At 38.8% G+C, this 21307-nt stretch overlaps 1 protein-coding gene across 14 annotated transcripts in view; it reads right to left on the bottom strand.

Annotated features, from left to right (window-relative positions):
• Window positions 1–21307, bottom strand: part of VTI1A (vesicle transport through interaction with t-SNAREs 1A) — a 280707-nt gene that overhangs the window by 68743 nt on the left and 190657 nt on the right. For 2 of the 14 annotated variants that reach the window (XM_026069620.1, XM_026069635.1), the window contains one exon: window positions 9381–9463. The exons of 10 other annotated variants lie outside the window; for them this stretch is intronic. Coding sequence is in view for 1 of the 4 variants with exons in the window: in XM_026069628.1 (XP_025925413.1) it covers window positions 9406–9463 (58 nt within the window). In the remaining 3 variants the exon portion in view is untranslated. Of the gene's footprint in view, window positions 1–8041; window positions 9464–21307 lie in introns of those variants that run through there. 2 more of the 14 variants (XM_026069628.1, XM_026069617.1) reach the window with 2 other exon arrangements.

Genomic DNA, 21307 nt, shown 5'->3' on the forward strand with positions numbered 1-21307 from the left:
AAGGACTGTACTAAAACAACTGGCCTTTTGTTCTGTCTCAGGGGACATTTTACTGCCGCAGACCCCAAGCCTGTGTCAAGAAGCCAGAATGAATGGGATTTCAAAAGCTTCTCCCATCCTATTGTACTAAGAGGCAACGTTTGAAAAGGAGCCAGTCTGTCACTCACTTTGCACTGTTAGCCCCATCTCCCTTCCCAGGAAATCTCAATCCAAAATGGAGATAAGATGACAATGGAGAAGGTAAACTAACCCAGTATTCAAAATGGAGGTCGCAGGCAGGTGTAGAAACACAGAGCACCTCTGATTTCAAAAGGAATTTGCAGATTGTTCAGAGAGCTTTCTGACATTGTCCCAGTATCATCGTACACACGTATGTATTTTTATTCCTTCAGCAAAGTTTGACAAATGTGTGCCAAACATCACAAAATACACTTTTGCTTATACATTAAAAAAAAAAAAAAAAAAGCTTTTGGAAAAATAAACTGCAAGACACTCCTCAATATCCCCCCACACCAATATAAAAATTAAAGTTAGGACCCTTTCTCTGTCACATAGTTCCTTCCTTTTTTCCCCTCACTTTGGAAAATACTCCTCTAAAAAGCCAATTAAAAATTTAAAGCTAAATTTTTTTCTGGAGTCATGCAACTTTTTGCTCTATACCAACTCTTTCGCAGAAAATCTACATAGCATTAAAATGGCAATGAAATGCTTTGTAGAAGAGAAGTTACTGTATAGATCTAATGGCTTCTCTCCTAAATGAAGTAATCCGTTCGATTTTAGGTGACCAAAAGCTGTATTCTACCAAGTTACTCCATATATCAAAGTAAGTAAAAGCTCTGAACAACTGGAAATCAGCATTAACTCTACTGAAGACTACGTCCACGGGCCTCTAACTCACAGGCACATTTACTTTGTATTCTTATTTTACGGTCTAGTGTGAGCTCCAACAAAAGCTTTTTTTGGTCAACTTTCTAAGTGGCCAGTAAAATCAGAAGTCACCACGGGGACGTGGAGAGACAGAGAGCACTGGCACACGTGACAGCAGATTAAACTGGAATGACTGAGGCTGTTTCCTGCTGGGCTTCGAGAGGTTATCGCCTTCACTGGAGAGGTGGCTGAATGGGAAATGAATCTACTTTTGAACAGCTGCAGTTTATAGCCCAACATTACAGCGTAAATTGAAACCGATGTCAGGTTGCATCAATATAGCAGGTTATAAGCAGTGGTAGAAGAACAACCGCACATCTCATTCAGCTATCATTACGCATAATTACGCATTCCTGTTGAATGTGTTTTTAAAACCCAGTTATAATACATGAATAAACCTGTTTTACTTTGTGAATTCAGCTAAGATACAGGTAAAAAATATTTCAAAAAAAAAATTGGAAGTTGAAACAGGCTGTAAGATTATAACCAAACCAAGTTTCAAAATATCATGAAGTGAATGAGCACGTACTCAAGGCGGAGCCCACAAACGTTGCATTGTTGCTGTCCTCATTGCTAACACAGAGGTGACCCAGAGATGTGGAAATTACAAATGGGGCAAGGAGGACTGCTGCGTGGTTCCAGCCCAGAGATCAATTTAAAGATTTGAAGAATAACCCAACCTCCCGCCCTTCAAAGCCAGGCCTAGTAATAAGTTGTGACAATGGATAGAACAGGTAGGTTAAAACAGACGCATAGRTAGTACAACAGGCTTGAGGGGGTTCAGGGTGGGGAATAATGTTTCACATCTTGAAGATAACTAAGCCTGGACCTCCAGAAGACATGTGGCATCTACACATGAGATGGAATTTGGGCACCTCTGCTCTAGATTGRGTTTCACAGCTTTGGCAGAAGAGGTGGAAAGCAGTGTCTGCCCAGCCCTTCCTTAGCCTGCTTTCTAAGCTTAGCTCAAATTTATAAATTCCACACTTGGAAGTAGGCGCCTAAAAGTTAGGCACSGTAGGCCCCAGCAGCACTACATCCAATTTCCTTTGCCTGCCCTGGGCTTAAATGTCCACCATTAATCTGGGGAGACCAGTATGGCTAGATAAAACCTTCTGAAAGGGGAGCATCAGTGAAGTACACCTAAATACACTGAAATACATAAAATATTTTCCTAGTAGCATATTTCACAGACTCAGATCTTATGCAACTTTTGACATTATGAGAGCTTTGCCAATGTTGAAGTGTCACCAGAAATGTTATATAATTAGGACTAAACACAAGAAAAATAAAGACTTAAACTTGAAACTATCCATGAAATCACAAGTGCCTGCTTTACTTAGACTGTAGAACTGTATTTGCAACGATGCCAGAACAGTATAACTAGACATGTTCAAAGAGTAAAGAACAAATAATAACTAGTTAAATGCTATGCACCAGCTTAAAAATACTATCATTAAGTTAAGAAAATGGATTCTCCTAGAACATTAAAACTGCCCATTAAAYGAAAAAACTAATAATTGGTACTACTGAGTTGTGACACTTCATAACCCATGCAGGAAAGCAGCAAATGAGACACAGGAAAAATCACGGGAAGCAGAATTTAATTTGCACTGTAATATTATCATAGTCAACTACTGTCTAAAAACCACAGAAAGGCAGATAATAATGGTGAGGTTCTTAGAACCATGAAGGAAAAGAACTCCTGAACTGTGACTGAAATATGTATTCTCAAACTACCTGACTGGGTAACAGTACTATAGCACAATGTTGCCTAAGAACCGTATCATACCGACACACTACATAATGAGCTTAAAGTCAGTGCTTTTCCTTTAACCTTAATGCTTTTGCATGGCTAAACATTCACAGCCAAGAAAGAGAGAGGGGAAGTGTGGTTCAAACACTAGCCTTTCTCTTTGATACTGTTGTTTTCCCACAATTAATTCCTSTGATTTCACAGTCACTGAGGTTGCAAAAAAAAGAGACTGAGCCCACTCTACCACACCAATTATTAAATTCTGAATATGAACATAAGCTTTAGTGAGGGACRGGCTGGAAACAGCATGGGCCAAATCAAGCTTGGGTGGAAAACTGCTAGAAGACCAGTGGTTTAACAGCCACCTTCAGCTTTTCATGGCTGCAATTGCCTGCTAGTGTTTGCAGGACTTAAGAAGAGGAGAAGCAGAATAAGGCAGTAGAGTCTACACTGGACCTCTCAAGTTTGCTCTGCATAGAAGAGATGAGAGCAGGACAGCCGCTTCAGGCTACAGTTTAGCAGCCACCGAACAAAACTGTGGCCTCTCTCTCTCTCTGGGACTCTACACAAAATCTGAAGACGGTCAGTAAATTAAAGGACTCCCTGATCAGTCACATCCACAAGTTGTAGGGAGCTAATGCTCAGTCTCCACTAGAATCAATTTTTTGGCATTGCTATGCTGCCTAGCAGGAAAGAAAAAGACCAAACTGAATACTGCCAAGGTAATTTTTCCAGCAAATCTTCCAGAGTTAATGTAGCAGCAGTGACAGAAACACACTATTGTTGACTCAATTAACATCCTTCAGAGAAGTGGTGTAGCAACGCCAGGGATAACAGACCACTGGCACCAGTACCARGTTTGGCACTGACCTTGATTCGGGCTGGTGTCAATTACAATGAGTTACAACGCCTTTCAAAATAAAATATGGCAACAGACTCACTGAAGATTCACTATAAGTGAGATCCACCAGAAGGAAAAACTCCTCATGTGAGCATGCAGTGTATCATCTTTGGGGTGCTCCACTGAAAGGCCAACACCAAAAGAGCTGCYGGAATGGAGAGGCAGCTTTCTTGAMCCAAGACTGGAATGGAACCAAAAAATATTGCTGATGACCCTTTAGGGTCACACAGCTTAGAAATAGGCCATTAACTAAGCAAGGGAAAATGTCAGCCTGGTGACAAGATAATCGCTGGAAATGACTGGAAATTTTCCCCTTGTATCTACAGCTGCATGTAAAAGTCACAGTGGTTTTGATAATGCCCGTCAATTTACTGGTCTGCTAAAATATTTGTGTCGTCATATTCCACTGAGCCATTGAATTAATTCATATTTATCTTTTGAATGACTCAGGGCAGCATGTTACACAGGCAATAATAAGGCTTGAATTAGCACAAGGTCACACCATTGATAGGCTTTTAAGCTAATATTACTAGGACAAAACTAAARTCCTATTGAAGGGAGAGCATGTTCAGCACTGAGTGCTGGAGATGAGTATTTACCTACTAAAGCTTATTCATAAACACTCCAGTACAGTGAGAAAACAAACAGATATTAGCCTGAAATATTTAAGTACTGATACTAACACTGTTGAGCAGACGTTAGGTGTCATAATCGATGGGAACTGTTTACCCAGACTCCATGCCTTCAGTTATGCAAACAGATCCCGTGCAAACACCAGACTGCACATATCGGTGCGTGGCACCATTCCAGGCTACGCGGAAATGCAAGAAGATAGTTCCAGTCTTAATGGCTGTATCATCCCATGCACAGAGATCACAAAGCAACTTGTATGGAAATTTCTCACTCAGGACATTTGATGTGTGACATCGGGCAAGTTGCTTTTACTCTCAAGTAATATTTTCCATTCCTGTAAAGCCTTTTTTTTCCCCCTAGGCTCTTGAGATTTATGGCAAAAAGTGAAAAGATGAATATTCTTAATTACTTCTATGGAAAAATCCTATAGGATTCAGTAACTGGGGTGGGGATGGGTTGGATTTTTAGCTAGGATGCTAGAAGAGATTTCTGCAGTGGAAACTTAGAGGATGATTCAAAGCCTTACAGGAAGAATACTCACCTTCAGTAAATTCAAATAGAGTTGAGAGAAAAATCTTCAGAGGCCTGTTGACACTGGATTTTCCTATCCAATTTCACTATTCCTTTTCAGAGGAGAAAAGTGTTTCTCCCAGTAAAGTCCTCTAGAACTATATTTTTCTCATTTCCTATTAAATACCTTTTTTTAATCTCTTTGTTCTTTTTTAATATTAATGTAATTTATCCATACAGTTATTTTATAAACCTTGCGAGCACATGACATTATGTTATTGCTCATAAAACTAAAGCTGACTTCATTATATTTTACTCCAGGATAGTTATCAGGGGAACACTGTCTGATTCAGAAGAAAGAAAACATGCTTTCTTCCTGCATTAAAATGTTATCAACTTATGATACCTAAATAAACTTTACTAGAGTGAAGAAGTTTACCATACACTCATAAAATGGATCCACTGCTGAAACTGCTAATGTTCGTTTGACGTTTTACAGCTGATGCGAAAGGACACTAAAAGGCAATTATGTGGTTGAAATGGAGTTTCATACTTTACAGACAAATTTAAGATAAACATTCAAAGCAGACTCTGGATTTTATATATGAAAATGCACCAGATATCTATTTGAGCCACATCCTTATAAAATCCACTCAGGGTAACACTGTCACATTTAAATCACATTAATACCGCTAATTTGTTCATTTAGTTCATTTTTGAATACAAAGGGGTCAAACCAATTTGATCTGCTGTTTACCAAAGCCATAGAGCTCATTAATAGTGCTAGCAAATCACTATCACAGCATGGCTAAAAGTTAGACTATCAAGTGGAAGTGTAGAAGTGTGATAGGGAGACAAGAAGAGCCAGAAGGGTGGCATATTTCTCTGGGACGATTTTTCACGACACTGGTCTACAGTCTGTAAAGTTAGCACAACAAACCCCMTTTTATTAGTTTAAAAAAGTTTAGGTATGAATCTGGAGAATTTTAAACCTCATGAAAGTGAAAGCCAGTGAAAAAAAGCTTCCTCCAAAACTCTGTCATTTCTTCTCATCCAGAGCTATAATATTTAGCTTGAGTTTCCATGTCCATATCTTCTTTAAAGCAAAGCTTTTAAATTAGGCCATTATACTAGGTTTTCCAAAAGGTAAACTCAGCTGAGAACAGACAACTTTCTTCACAAACTACAGCATTTATGAAATGAGGTTGCAAGTACTACAAATGAGTGCTAACCATCAACTCACAGGCCTCCACCATCTTATTCCTATCGCCCCCACTTTAAAGAGCCTTTTCATAATTTATTGTCTGGAAGGCAAAATATTTAATGCTAATGTATTCAGGAATAGTATGCAGGAGGTTCCTAGGTTCAACAATCCATCTCTTGCCTTATCTGACAAAAGCATTTTGACAGTTTAATAATAACAAAAAAATTCCACATTTTAAATCCCTAGGAGAAGATATTTGTTTTAATTAGGAAGCTGTTGATTAATTTAACCCTATGTAAGCACCATATTTAGCTATTATTAAACTGAAAAAAACCCTTGAAATAGTAAATTAACATGGCATCTTTTCAGAATGTTCATCTAAAAGCTTTCAAGAACTCATGTCCATTGTTTTCTGCCATGACAACAGAAATGCACACTTTCTTCATCAAACAAGTAGAATGTCAGGGCAGTTACCCTGCATGAAAACCGTGTCCCTACCTCCTTTCTGGGATGCATCAAAATGTGTTAGAGTTATTTTTTAGAGAAACCTATATAGAACAGCACTCTCTACAACACAGCACCTGAGGTTCTGCCACAAATCTATTTGCTCTCTTGAGGACTCTAGAAATTCAACGTACTTTGGCATGTCTGTCATGGCATAGTACATGGGCATAGTATTTTTAATCACATGCTCACCTCACGCACTTATCGATTTATTCTGGGGAATAAAATTTGTTTCAAACCTTGAGTTACAGATTATACTGAAAGAGTTCTTAGTGTATTAACAGACTAGCTGTAAACAAAGAATCCTCTGTTTTCTTAGAGTGCTTCATGATGTGAGATAGATAAATACATGCATCAATAAAACTTTTTCATTGTCATGATATTAGTGACTATCTCCTCTGAGGACAAAATTACAAAAAGTACAGGTGTTTTCATATCTATAAGAAGTTCTGTTTCAGCTGGTTGCTAAAGAAAACTAGCTAAAACCAAGGTCCATCACTTTTACTCACTGTGATTATTTTCTTACTTCCCAAGGAGTTAATTAAGCAAATCAAGCAAATTAAGCATTCACAGAGTAAGAATATTGGAATTCAGCCTCTAAATCAGTCTGCTAACTGGTTAAACTGCTTACTTAGGAAATGGTTAGAAAGCAATTCCAAGTTGTAGTATACATAGAAGTGCTCTATAGCCAGGCAAAAATCTTGGACTRCTCCAGCAATTAGAGCATGGTACATCCCAGTTTCACTCTAGTTTTTAAGGAGAGCTTTGGGCTATGTAATAGCTGCCTGATACAACATTGAGTGCTATTCCCTACCCCCGCCCCCCTCTGCCCCCTCCCCCGAAAGCTCTATTAGTCATAGTAGAAATATTCCATTCAACCAGATTGTTGACCTTGCAGAAATTAGAAGTGCAGCACCTTCAGCCTCTAGTTCATTACTTATTTGTCTCTTAAAAGGAGGTCAAATTTCTTTTGAAGGACAAAAGTTGGATAGGCTTTTAACTTCCAAATAATAAAGATATTTCTTGTGCATATTTAGAACAAAACCAAGCAGAAAATGCCTTTGAGAGCAGGGTAGTCCTGGAGACAACTTGGCACTAACCTAGTAGTAAGAAAAGTGATTAGGCATGTGAACCAAACTACAGGTGTTGAGAGAAAAAACACTTAATGCTATATATGTTAAATGGGCCTGCAAAGGCCTTTAAGAATCATGTACCACAAAATTAAGGGGCCTCAAATCTTCCCATTGAGATGTCTCATATTTCAGTGTCATAAGAACTTGCCATTACATAACATAACCAGACCCCTAATATCACTTCACAATGCATCCTGATCCTGATTACATGCGACGCTCTAACCTTTACTATAGAAACAATGGCATTTGAAATCAATACTCAAGGGCAGTCTTAAACTTTTTAGCTATCATGAGTTACAAGACCTTAAGTGCTTCTACAGTTTCTCCTCTAGGGCAATAACAGAATGTCCCCAGAAGGCTTCTGATATTGCATGGGAAAGACCGAGCATGACTTTCTGGCCAGCTTTCAGCACTGACAGAAGGATAGCAGGACACACAGACCTCTTGATCTGGGAGGAATCCAGTGAACAACAAAACCATGCTGTAATAAATTATTTAATGAACTCTCTATAAAACTCAAAAGGTACAGGCAGATTTTAAGCAGTTTCTTGGAACGTACAAGCTATGAGGGATTACTCACAGAGAGAAAAGATAGCTATGACAAAGAAGCATACACACATACTACTATATGTGACTGAAAATGTATGCATCCTTTCAGGTGAAGCCTCAAAAATAATAAACTGAAGATAATAAAGTCACAGCATTTAGGACCTAGAGATCACTGTCAATTCTCAAAACTTCCCATGGACAATAAGCATCTATCATCAAACTGTCAGTTCAAAACACTGTTTTTCTGTGGTTGTGGGTCACCAATTGTTCACAYGGACAGCTGGGGAATGTGGATCAAGCTGATTTCACTGTATTAAGATGCTGTAGTAACAGGCCAGCTGTGACACAGAAGAATGTGAAACCACATGTTTCAAAGTTACCCCAAAGCCTTGTATGAGGGATAGTTGCACTGTATCTGAAGCACACCAGATATTGCTATGGGGTCACTATTCAGTCTTATGCTCCCTCGAGACACCAAGTTCTGCCATCCATAGACTGGAAAACACTAAAAAGGGAGGAAGAGTACATAGCAGTAACAGCAGTAACATATACATAGCAGAGGGACAGCAGTAAGCTCAAGGAAGACAGTCTGCACAAAGGCCAACAATAAGGAAGCCTTACTGGGGAATAAAATAGTTCCCATCCTCCTTTCCCTCTTTGTTATTAGCCCTCTGCACGGTAGCTTATCATGGAGCCCTTTTAAATACAGTTACCAAGTTAAATCAAAACAGGAAGGTAATGGAAATTTGTGGTATCCTTGTAAATGCATTATGACAGCTTACATTTTATGACATAAACTAATTAAAATATGCTTATTTTGTTTCTAGAACAGCATGCACATTTGAGCTCACTGAAATAAAATATTTCATGGACATCAACAGGGAGAGAATGGGAAACAATCTAGCGCATTGCCAACCTAGAGAAAAGTTATGTGCATCCACCAACACAGCGTGCTTCAGACAAAGCCAGGCATACACACAGCAAGGCAGGGTGCAAAACTACAATTTCTTTTACTCAAGAGAAACCTTTACAGTCAGCAGCTGACGTTCTGAGAAAAGTTTGAAAGACTAGAGACTTAAGGCATGTTGCATTTTCACAGGAAAGCTTAAGACTCCCCCAGTCTTTGGAGGTCCTTCAAGAAAATGTCAGCAGGTTGAGGGAGGTGATCCTTCTCCTCTACTCAGCACTGGTGAGGCACATCTGGAGTGCTGGATCCAGTTCTGGGCTCCCCAGTACAAGAAAAACATGGACATACTGGAGTGAGTCCAGCAAAGGGCCACAAAGACGATTAAGAGACTGGAGCTCTGTCATACAAGGAGCGGCTGAGAGAGTTGGAACTGCTGAGCCTGGAGAAGAGAAGTATCAGGGGAATCTTCTCAATGTGTATAAATATCTGAAGGGAAGGTGTAAAGACGACAAAGGCAGACTCTTTTCAGTGGTGCCCAGTGGCAGGACAAGAGGCAATGGGCACAAATTGAAACACAGGAAATTCCATTTGAGCATAAGCAAACACTTCTTCACTGTGAGCATGGCTGAACCTTGGAACCAGTTGCCCATAGAGGTTTTGAAGTCTCCATCCTTGGAGATATTCAAAACCCAACTGGACATGGTCCTTGACAACTTGTTATAGGTGACCCTGCTTGAGCAGGGAGGTTGGACCACATGATCTCCAGAGGTCCCTTCCAACCACAACTATTCTGTGATTCTCTGAAAAGTTCATCAAAACCAAACAGGCCATTCTAATGCTTTCCAATTTGTTTGCGATTCTAAGATGTGCTTTTTTCCCCTGAGACTTGGTTCTGTACATTAGATCTCAGTAAAGATTTTCCAAGAGAACATCACTTCAAGTATCCAAACAAACCATTTTTTATATGTGGCAAAATAAAAGCATGAAAGATGATAAACACAACATTTTTAATTAGTCCTGTTTTTCAAAAACCTGATTTCTATCTCATATCATATTTAAGCAATAATTTGCTGGCCACAGATATGTCCAAAACTGGAAGTAGAAGGGGTTTTTTTATTAGGGATTTTTAATAAGGAAAAGGAAAAATTGTATTTAAAACAGAGAACAATATAACATTTTGTAAAAGTGCATACTTCAGAAATTATATATACAGTACTATTATCAGTGTATTTTTTTTTTGTTGCTCCTTAATATCATAACCATATAATAAAGTCCCTTATTTTGTATACAATCTGTATTTCAGTTTCTCCATATGGTTTAAATGTTAGACAGAAGGTCAAATCACAACCTTAAATATTTAAACTGGTCAATGACAGTCAAACTGTCAATGAATTATCTCAAGTTTACTGTTAAATATGGATAGCCTTTGAGGTAACCTCAAGTACATGTCATGGCTTTCTAATGAGTTATTAAGTTACTAAGCTATGAAATATTTCTGAATTTTAAGCAAGAGTAAGGAGTAGAACCCAAGTAAAACAAATTAAAAGGATAATAATTATGCAATATTTGAGATGTACCAGACAGTCACACTATGCATATATCAAAAAATACATTAATAAACTGAACATATTAATAAAAAGCTAAGACTGGCCCTTCAAGACCCCAACACTAATTGGAAAGGATTTAGACAGCACATCTTGAATAACTTCCATTAACAATTTCGGTAAGTCACTTTTCAACTAACTAAAACTGGAATAACTTATTCTTAAACTATACACTTCATCTACTATATTATCATCTGTGAAAGATCAGTGAAACATCATTAGACAGTTTGAGTAATGAAGCAATTGCCTAATTGCCCCAACTTGAATCTTATTTCTGATGAACTTAAATGATTAACCATGAACTGGTTTCTAGATTTTAAGCACCATAGTTCAATTAAAGGCCAGTGATTATCACCATCCCCGAGAAAATTTACTTTGAACTCTGAAGAACTCTTTCAAAAATGGTGACATCTAACCAGATTTTATTTTTAACGAAGAGGCAAGCTTCAGAGCCAAGAGTTAGCTGTTATGCCACCGTACCCAGGAGGGTTAGGAAGCACATGCAACCCTTCAATACCTTTGTGATCTGCTACAGCACCATCCTGCAAACAAAGCTGCAAGAGAGAGTACTGCAGAAGGAACTATTACCAGGCCTCCCATTTGGCATCTGACAAGTTGCTTCTGGATCTTTCAAGCAACAGTCACTTATCCAAAGCTTTTTTTATAAAGCATGTGTACATACACACACACCTAGAGCCCATGCATTAGCAAGCTGGGCAGCCATTAGAAAAAGGACTTTGCTCAGGCGAAGTTCCTGCCGAGCTGGGGGACAGACTCCTGACCTACACACTGACATCACGTGTCAGGGTTGACCCAAACAATTACCGGGGGATCAGGCCCAAGCCAGGGAAACAGTTACCTTGAACACTATGACATCCACTGATTTAATTGGTCCCAGGTTATACTTCACGGTCTAGATGAATTTTTGCAATTCCCTGATATTTGCTCTCTCTAGGAGTTGCATCTACTGCCATCTTGGAGATTAAGAATCTCTTTTTGAGGCTTCTACTCTGTTTTATTTCCTATGTTTTCCTGTTCCCCTCCCCAGAGCAGAAGCACACAAAATTTGGGAACATACATATCCATGGGTACATGCCAGCTGCACAGAACGTGGCTGCAGCTCAGCATGCAGCTTCTAGAGAGAGGGAAGGAGAAGGAAATTCCCAAGCAAACTCACCAGATTAGATCACTCACCTTGGGATGAAGGTAATATTTGTAATATTTTAAATTGCTGCTTTGGTGCTGGGAGAAACAAAGATGAACTGTTCTGGACAATGAATATCAACAACATCCTTACTTCTGTGCCAGTTCATAATCCGGCACAGACCTGGGAGCTGCCACCATATCACGAAAGGAAGATTACCATCTTTGTCTGAGGAGGTCGACTGCCGTAGAGCTGGGTGCTGCTGCCCCTGTGGTGGTTCAGCACAAGTCATCTTCTGTGACTGAATAAACTGAGCACACTAAGTTTGGGAACCCTTGGACTGCARCATTTGCTGGCACTTAAGACACTTGGAGCCAGGTCATGATCTGAACCAGAAAAGTGGGGACTGCAGCCGGATTTTCCGTATCTCRTAGAAGTGCCCTAAACAGCCTACTGTACTCTACTGGAGGGCACCGAGACAGGAGTGAGGGAAAGGAAGAAAACATTTACATCTCTCTGAAAATGCAAACAGTTTTTCAGGAAGCAAAAAATGCCTACCTCCGGTGCCTGTTTGACAGATTGCATTAACAATACATCGTAGTTAAAAGATAAATACACAGTGCTCTTTTAAAACAACGATTTACAACAATCAAAACTATTCATTATATCTTTCTGTATGTTTCCAGATGCATTAAGCTTAACTGTATTCTGCAAAATCTGAAACCTTCAAATATGTTTTTGGAAATGAGTATTAAGTCCAAATACTTGCTGGCATCTGTAGCTAATAGAACTTAACCCACTCATACAAAATATTGCGACCACCAGAACAGAATAATACCCTTAGGAATGACACATTTTACTAAGTAATATCTAACTAAAGTCATTCCAATAACCTTCAGAATGTTATTTTCAAAGATACAACATCTTCTTGATAAATTAGGTAAGAAACAACAGTCTCGGAAGCACATGAGTGTGAATATTTGAGAACAACTCAAGTCATTTCAGAAGATGCAGGTCCAGAGAACACTATGTCACAGGAATGCAGAGAAATAGGACACCACATTTGCCAGTCAGCATTTAGTAGAATGGAAGTGCCCGAGCATGGGAGAGTTAGCGCAGATGGGAATACTGCCTTGCGGTTAAGGTACTGCGCTGGGTCGGGAGTTTTGCCATGGGGCACATTCAGACCTTTGGACTTGTTCATAAGCAACAGCACTGTCATGACAAAAGCAGAAGTCCCACTTGATTCGATGAAACCTGGATTAAGGCCCAATATCATAGATTCAGCTATTCCCTTTCACCCCCTCTGCAACACAAAGCATATYACAAAACTGCTACAGGAATCACTTCATCCAACATAGATATGTAGCGGCCTCAAGGGTGGAAAGTGGCAGCTGTTCAACACATTCACTCATAGAAACATTGCTCACCATCAGTATTTGTTTTGCTATTGTTACACAGTCATGTTAGAGGTGAAAATGTCCGAAATACTTGTTTGCTTGTCAGAAATCCTATAATGGCATTTCTGCTGCAAATAGTGCTTTGTGAACAGCAGACTAATGAGTAAAACAAGTGGTTAAGGGTATTTTTTAAATATCACTCCTTTCCCTATTCATTTTATAGCTCAAGAGCCATGTGTCTCTCTTTAATATGTGATTTGCAATGTAATACTCCATGAGCTTCCATATCTGTCTTGTATAATAGTTTCAAATAAAATTTGGCTCTCTGTATATTTTAACCTTGGGAACCGGACTCTTAAAATCCTAGAGGCCAAATACCAATATTCCTATAGGATTATCATGCACATCTGCATCTCTGGAAAGATGATATTTTTAAGGGAAAAGCTTTCAATTAAATGTTTCTCCAGAAACCACTGTTTTGCCCCAGCTCTTCCATGTTGTTTTTTCTCCTGGTAAGTGGCATATCACAGGACAAACCTTTGCCATACTACAATTTCACTTGGCAGGTGCCCCAAGAATACATATTTATAGTAAGTTTTATTTTTGTTTAAATTTCATTTAGATTTCTATATGTGAGTTATAGCCAACTGACAGTGTTTGTCCTCCAGAGACTGGAGGAACTCTCCATGTGGGCTCTGCGAGGTGTATCCAGTAATAATAAAGTTTAATATTTTCTTCAGTGACACATGTTATTTATTTCTCCTGGGAGTTCAAGCTCTGGGAATCACCTGATAGTTTGAAAACTTTAGCTTTCATATGGATTAAAAAGGTTTTGGGCCTTGTATGTGTGAAGGTGACCATCAAAACATGAAGCCTAAGGGTGTAAATAAAGCAAGAAGAGAAAAAAGCCAAAATCTAATTTTCATTTATTAATTTTTATGAACATAATGATCTTTTTTAACAGAGGATTGACATATATCTGAGTATGTTCCCCTGTTTTCCCACCTGAGACTTATCTCTCTGTCATTTTGCAGGCAGAAAGTTGCTAGCTACCAGCCCTAGTATGAATGAAGCCGCAAATGCCAAAATGTAGTCAGTCTTTTAGATTTTGGGATGCTTTCAGCCAAAGTACTTAAGGCACTGGTAGCAGACACTGCAGATTCAGATGCACAAGCATTTCCATTTTAACCTCCTGCTTATAACTCATTATCTAAAGCTTCTTGAAATTTGCATCTTTGAGACTGAAATTTTTCATTTTTGGTTTTGGCTAAGTGCTCTTTTGTTCGTTTGGGTTTTGTCTGTTTGTTTGGGGGGTTTCTGCATTTGAACAAATACAGATCAGCTATTTGAACAAGTAAAGAGTTAAACATGAATATTTCCCAAGGAAAAGCATACCACAATTTTTCTGGTTTAGTTTTGAAGCTGAAATGGCAAAGGGGTTAATAGCTGAAATACAGAATGAAAAATGAGAAATCTTACCAAGAATAAGAGGCTGGGCTTGTCTTGGAGAGAAAATATTCTGGTTTCAACAAGACACATGAGCCCAAGAAAACTGAGTACTGACCACATGCAGCAGATTTTTTGTTTGTGTTTTTGCTGAACTAAGAAAGGATGCACCCAAGGGAGAGATTAATGAACTGAGGCTACTCAGTTCACAGTGTTTGTTGTCCAAGTCACAGAGCAACAAAGAAGAAATGCCAGAAAGTCCAAATATTCTAAAGAAACCTATTGATTTTAAGTCATTTTGTGCTTTATGAGCCTAGGAAAAGATAAGTTGTGAGACTGAAAGACCAGGAATACTGAAAAGACAGCTTCAAATGTGGGCACCATGTACTACATACCAATCTTCCCTCAGCATTTCCTCTTTTTTTTTTTTTTTTTTTTAATAAAAAGGGCATAATTTAAAAAGGGGAGTACTCAGAAACTCTACATACTTAATTTTCTGATCCCACCAGAATCACGTAAATTATTATTTTAATAGGTCTTAACCTAGTGTTTAGTTTAATTTTTTTTTTCCAAGATCAAGATTACTATCTGTGGTTTTGCAATGTCAAAAATTAGCACAAAAAATTGTTGGGCTCCAGTGAGATATTATGCCAGTACATATTACTGAGTCCTGGTTCCACTGTAAAAAACAACACAACCAACTGAAGGGTGGGATTTTCAAAAGCATTCAGCATTGTCCTAATTTTACACCCAATGAAGTCAGAGATAAATTAAAGTAAAAGTAATAAAAAGGAACATAATATTTGCGTGTACCAACTTATAACCAGGCCCTAGTACTCTGAACAAAATGTCTAGCAGTAAGCGCAATCACAGATCAAATGTCGGTGGTGCTCTTATAGAAATCAACTGGCATGAAATATCAGTGGAAGATACGCACAGTGCAGATGACTGGGGGTAGACTACATAAAATCTCTAATAAGCACCTCACTAACATTACTGAAAGCACTATTGGTTTTGCCCTCTTTTAGCAAGGACGCTCTGGAGGTATTACACAATAGATGAAATGTTCTTGTGACGCGAACCTGGGCCTTGGAACGAGCATTTGTCCCTTCTGATTTCATGTATTGAACATGACTACTGCAGCATGTTTTGGTACTAAAAAATCAACTCCCTTCCCATCCTAAAGTGTGAATAAAAGAGAATGAAAGCTTTTCTTTAAGTCCTGCTTCGTCACATGCATGACTATGCAGTCTGACGACGTAATGACATCTCCCCCAGAATGCCAATGGATATTCATGAAAAAAGCTGCTAGAAGAGCTTCAAAATCTGTGTATGAAGACTACGTCTCACTTATCAGAGGAACCATAATTCACTATAAACAGCTGTGTAATGAATCAGAAAATAAATCCAAAGGAAATCTCTCTCTTCAGCCTTTAGATAGCAGTAAAGTACACTGGCCTTTTTACATGAGTTACAGTTAGGAAAAAGCTGTTAAAAACAAACTGTAAAGAAATATCTTGCATGCAAAGGACGAGGTCCAGTATGATTTTGTTTGCAGTTCTCTAAGTACAGAGAGTAAATGAAAAGCAGATATGTAAATTCAAGATCGTTACAATGCTACAAAGTCCAAGGCACTCAAATCACCTTCAGATGTTGCTGCTATTAAAATTAACAACAAAAGGAGCACAGTTGCTAATGTCAGGATACCAGACTCAGAAGTCTAGTCGATGAAAAAGGTTTGCCACTACAACAGCATAATTATTCTGGCATTAGCTTCTGTTGGAGTTGCAACTCACCAGCAGAAAAAAAGTGCTTTTGTTGTTATAGCTTATGCCCTCCCTAAGCAAAATAGGATATATTAGCCAAAGCTTTTTTTTTTTTTCCTGGTATAACCATGTCTATACTAGGGCTTTTGCCAATACACATATGCAGCCAAAAATCACACCTCCAACTGACATTACTATACTGGCAAGCATTTCTAGCACTGGCCTTAAAGCAGTTATTTCTTCAATCATTGCTTTCCACAATCACCCTTCACCCTAAAAACACTGGATTTCTTCACAGGTAGAAAGCTGAAAAAAAATCTCTCAGCTTATGTCTTGTTCAGCTGTTTCTTATATAGGGGAAGGATTTTTCTTTTTCCGCTGCAAAAGTTGAATTTCCCCCCTCACAAAACCAGAATAAAATAAAACATTCCGAAGGGGAGAAAAAAAATCTTTAGCCTGACAGGAGAACAAACAAACAAAAGTTAAGGTCAGCTCTTGCTCATCTTGCAACAGGGGCAGAGAAAGAACAGATACTCTCTCAGTCCTAATGACTGCTGTTGCCATTCTCTACATACCAAAGTGAATACAGCCCATCAGCATTAAAAGTGCTATTTCTGGTCCTTTTGCTGAGTCTGACTTCCCAGCTAAAACCGATTCTATCACAAACAAGAAGTTGAACAATTTTCACTCTCAAAGCTCACCCAAAATTTGTACTTTCAAGGGGATGCAATTAGTCCCAAAACAGGGGGTGAGCAGACAGAGGAAGGGGGAGAGGAACGTTTTATTCACAAGACCTCAGGCTGCCCTCATGAGAAGAGGAGGATTTTCATGTCACTTGTCTTGTTCTGATATTATGAAAAACAACTATATGTTTTGAAGCACATTTTTTTTTCAATAGTTGTGATATATTTTCAAAAATATTACCAAAACTATTGCTTTAAACGTTGCATGGGAAAATGGAGTCCAACGTGTTTCACTTTACTTCTAAAGCAGCAGTACAATATTTTCTTAATATCCTCCACCTCTCCAAGCCATTTCCTGTGGTTTGTCTTAAAATTCACCCTCGTCAGCCTAAACAGTAGTGTCAACTATGCATGAAGAATCAGCTTGCTTTTGGACTGAAAACAACTGTATCCTTTTAAAATGTCATGACTGCAGCATCACTAGAGTAGTCAAGACCTATGCGGGTCTGCAGATAAAACTTGCTTCTCCTTCCTCGGGTTGGTCTTTTTCCCAAGTTAAGGGGTCAAACAAATCAGTTTGGGAAACACCACATTATTTCTGCCTGTGCTGCTTCTGTTCAGCCCACGTAAAGTAGAGACTTAAAGATATACAGTGGGTTTGGCTTTATATTAAATTAAACAAATTTTTTCCTTGGAAACTGTCTAGCAAAGCCTGCAAAAACTAGCTGCATCTGCACCTGGATGTGGAATACTCTAACTTTAAGGGAAATTTCCATGTCATCCACTGGCTTAATGCGCTACTGGCACACACAAGCTGCAAAACGCAGATGTGGATACAGATTCCAAGATTTAAGAATATCCACATTAAGGGTTTTGGTTTGAGCTTCTCACTAGTAGAAACTTCTTCACTTTTGAGCACATAATAATAGTCTACAGCTACAGAGCTCCCTTATGACTCTTTACAGGCCAGAAAAAACTGGACCTTTCCTGTGTGAGTAACTCCTAGGACGAACACAGAAAGGTAGGTACAAAGTCCTGCAGTCAGCCAATCTCATGCTAGTGGAGAGACATCCAGATTTCTTTGGAGTACCAACGCCTCCAGTTCAACTTCATGCTGCCAGAAGCCTTTCACTGCTTGGACTCAAATGTAAAGACACCTGGGATCGAGTGCAAATCATCTCTTTCGATTCCATCCACAGTGATGTAAGGTAAGGACTGCTTACAGCTTGAGCTTGACAGCACCCATAGGAATCGGTGCACATAGCACGCACGCACTGCTGCTGAGGTTCCCCTATGCTGCTCCTTCAGCCCCGGGTTTCTCTCAAGTACTTGCTGCCAGCTGCACCRAAATGCATACAGAAGAACAATATGCAATAAACAGACATCATTAGAGAAGTGTTATTTTTCTTATTAAAGAAAACTTCAGAACTTTCACAATATCTTGAAACAGTGTTTGGAAATTACCTCTTCAGCTTGGCATCCGTTCCTTCTTTAGGAACAAAACAGCCCCAGCAATTACAGCAAAAAGCCAAACTGACATAACTAAACCAAGAAAGCCTTTTATCTATTCACCTCACAAGTCTTTTTTTTGTTTTTTTTGTAGCTACTTCTTAAAGGCTTAGAAAAAAGCATTAGGTGCTCTTTGCACACAGAACATCTATGGCCTTGTTCGACTTCTTCAATATATTTCTTACTAATGCTTGCAGTATTAATGGACTCAACCCAAGAAGTAGCAATATTGAGCTTTTTAATTGCTTTACACAATTAAATGCTAATGCTTCAATCATTAACAATAATGCTGAAAACCATGCTGTGGAGCACAATGTAAGCAATGTATTAAAAACAAATGCTTCAACAGGTTCCTACCTTTTAGTTTTTATTAGTAGTTAAAATAAGAACCTAAAAATAAATAGCATTTATTGTCTCTGGCTGTGGAGAAAGTGCTATAGGAAAGAACAGCAAACAAATGGTAGCCACAGTTATAACCTCCACCCCTATAGCCTTCACAGAGCCTTTGCTTTTGCTGTTGCTCCCTGTGTAAGCAGAGCAGAATTGTCTGCTTCAGGGTGGGAGTTTTCTTGGAAATGTTTACTATAATGAGAGAATTTTCTGTTCTTTTTCTTTTAATCACAACACTGTCCAGTTCTGAGACCTGAACTGATGCAAAAAAAACCCAGATGACATTTCAAGGAATTTAATAATCAGATGCCTCATTGTACTGCCTGGGAGTGTGTTTCATATTATATTAAAATTATTGGCACCCAGTCATATTATGGCAAAACTATCTGACACCATGCTTGGTTACAGTCGTTGCCACAACAGTAGTTATTTGGCAAGTGATGTGAAAGAGGACAAAGTGCTATTGTGAACTTACACCGAGCTTTTATGCATTATGGCTCTAGTTCATAAAGAGGAAGGGTGAAAAAAGGCCTTTTTTATTTTCTTTCTTTCTTTCTTTTTTTCTTTCTTTTGTTAAGGGCAACCACATTGCAATTCTAAGTGAAGGTGTTTGTCAAAAGCAATAAAACCACCACAGCCTGACACGCTATGAAAACCACAGAGGAGGATGGAAAGAAAGCACAAGTCTCCTGCAAGGCATGCAACTTGGCCTGGGAAGGCAAGATGGGATAAGCCAGCAAAAAGAAGGGCAAGGAGCTTTTGGAGAAGCAAACTTGCCTGTTGCCCCCTGAAGGAGCAGCCGATATCAATCGTAACTTTGCAGAAGGCACAAAGTGCTGATCACACTTGGAAGAAGGAAAGTTGGCAGCTCTTGAAAACCAGATCTCCCTGAGTGTGGTGAGGAGACATAGTTCCCCCCTGCCTACCCACTTTGTGAGTCCATCCACTTAGAGAGGGAAGGATTTTACCTTTGACTAAAATGCTTGCATCTCTTTTTTCCTCCAGAAAGAAGCTGGAGAGCCTGCCTTACCACACAGATGGTTTTCCATTAAAATAATCAACAACAATGTTGGAACTCTGTGCCTTGAAAGGAGGTTTGTTTCTGTGCCCAAGTGAGCCTACAGAGGAAAAAATCAGCTGCTACACATTAACGAAAAAGTAACACATTTAGAACAAAAAACAACAACAAAAAACAAAACAAAAGGAAAGGAAAAAGAATTTTCATCCAGTTTTTAATTACAAAAACATGGTGTGAGAGGAAAAAGACTCGAGAGAAGCTCCAGCAGTTCTTGCATCTGAAACAGCCATTTTGCAATGTATGACAGAAATGTTTCAACACTGGTTGGTGCAGAGAAGCATCCTCAGTCTTTTAAATCAATTTACTGAGTCTGATGGTTTTTCTTCCACAACACAGTGTTCCCCTAAAGCCCTCTTCACATCTAGTCAAGCTCTAACTATGGTCTAGCAATTGTTCAATGTCCACGCTTTTGAGACTCATGCTCTGAATTAATCCAAAACGCAAAATTCAGACAAGAGCAAACAGCTAAACAGCAGTTGACCTCTGTGAGTCTGGACTGTGATCACTGTGAAAAAGTCAGCACAGCACTTCCCCAAAATCTCAGCCACCATGGAGTGTCTGAGTTGCAACAGTAATTTCCTCTTGTAAATACAGTGATATTGGAGATACCTCCTACGTATTCACTTTTGCCAAAGGTTGGTATGAACAGTAGCCACAGGAACACGGTATGTATAAACTGCTCTTACTGTGTGACAAACAATTTATAGAAAAGCAGGTTTGGATTTTTTTTTTTTTTTTAAGTTCTTCCAGCACTAGTTTATTAGCATGCCACTTGCAAGTAGAATAACCTTAGCATTTATTTACTTTTAAAATGCGCAAGAGACTAGAAAATATTTTTAAAGATTTTTTCTCTCCTACTTATTTATTCCCCCTGCGCTACTTAAATATTCGCCTGCAGTGCTTTCCCAAACACAACAGCATTGCACTACACACAGGTGAAAACTGCAAAGTGAAACTGAACATAAACAGAAGGTGACCGATCTCATTTCACTGAGCAAGAGGGTGGAAGGCCAAAGAGGAAATAAATTGTGTTAGGGGTGGGATGTTAAGCAAATATTTACACAATTTTCCAGTTGTTATCAAACCTAAAATATAATCTAATAATCATCTAAGGAATGTTTTGAGAACATTTTCCCTTAAGTATTACTCAACATTTAGACATGGATGATCAAAAAGTAGAGACTCACTCCCACTAAGCATACAGCAGTATTTATCTCAAACTCTCCCTAGTAGGAAATATTACAAGGTTTCAAGCTTGTGCAA

Source organism: Apteryx rowi, unplaced genomic scaffold, assembly GCF_003343035.1.
Source record: "Apteryx rowi isolate R43461 unplaced genomic scaffold, aptRow1 scaffold_3, whole genome shotgun sequence".
Classification (NCBI taxonomy): domain Eukaryota; kingdom Metazoa; phylum Chordata; class Aves; order Apterygiformes; family Apterygidae; genus Apteryx; species Apteryx rowi.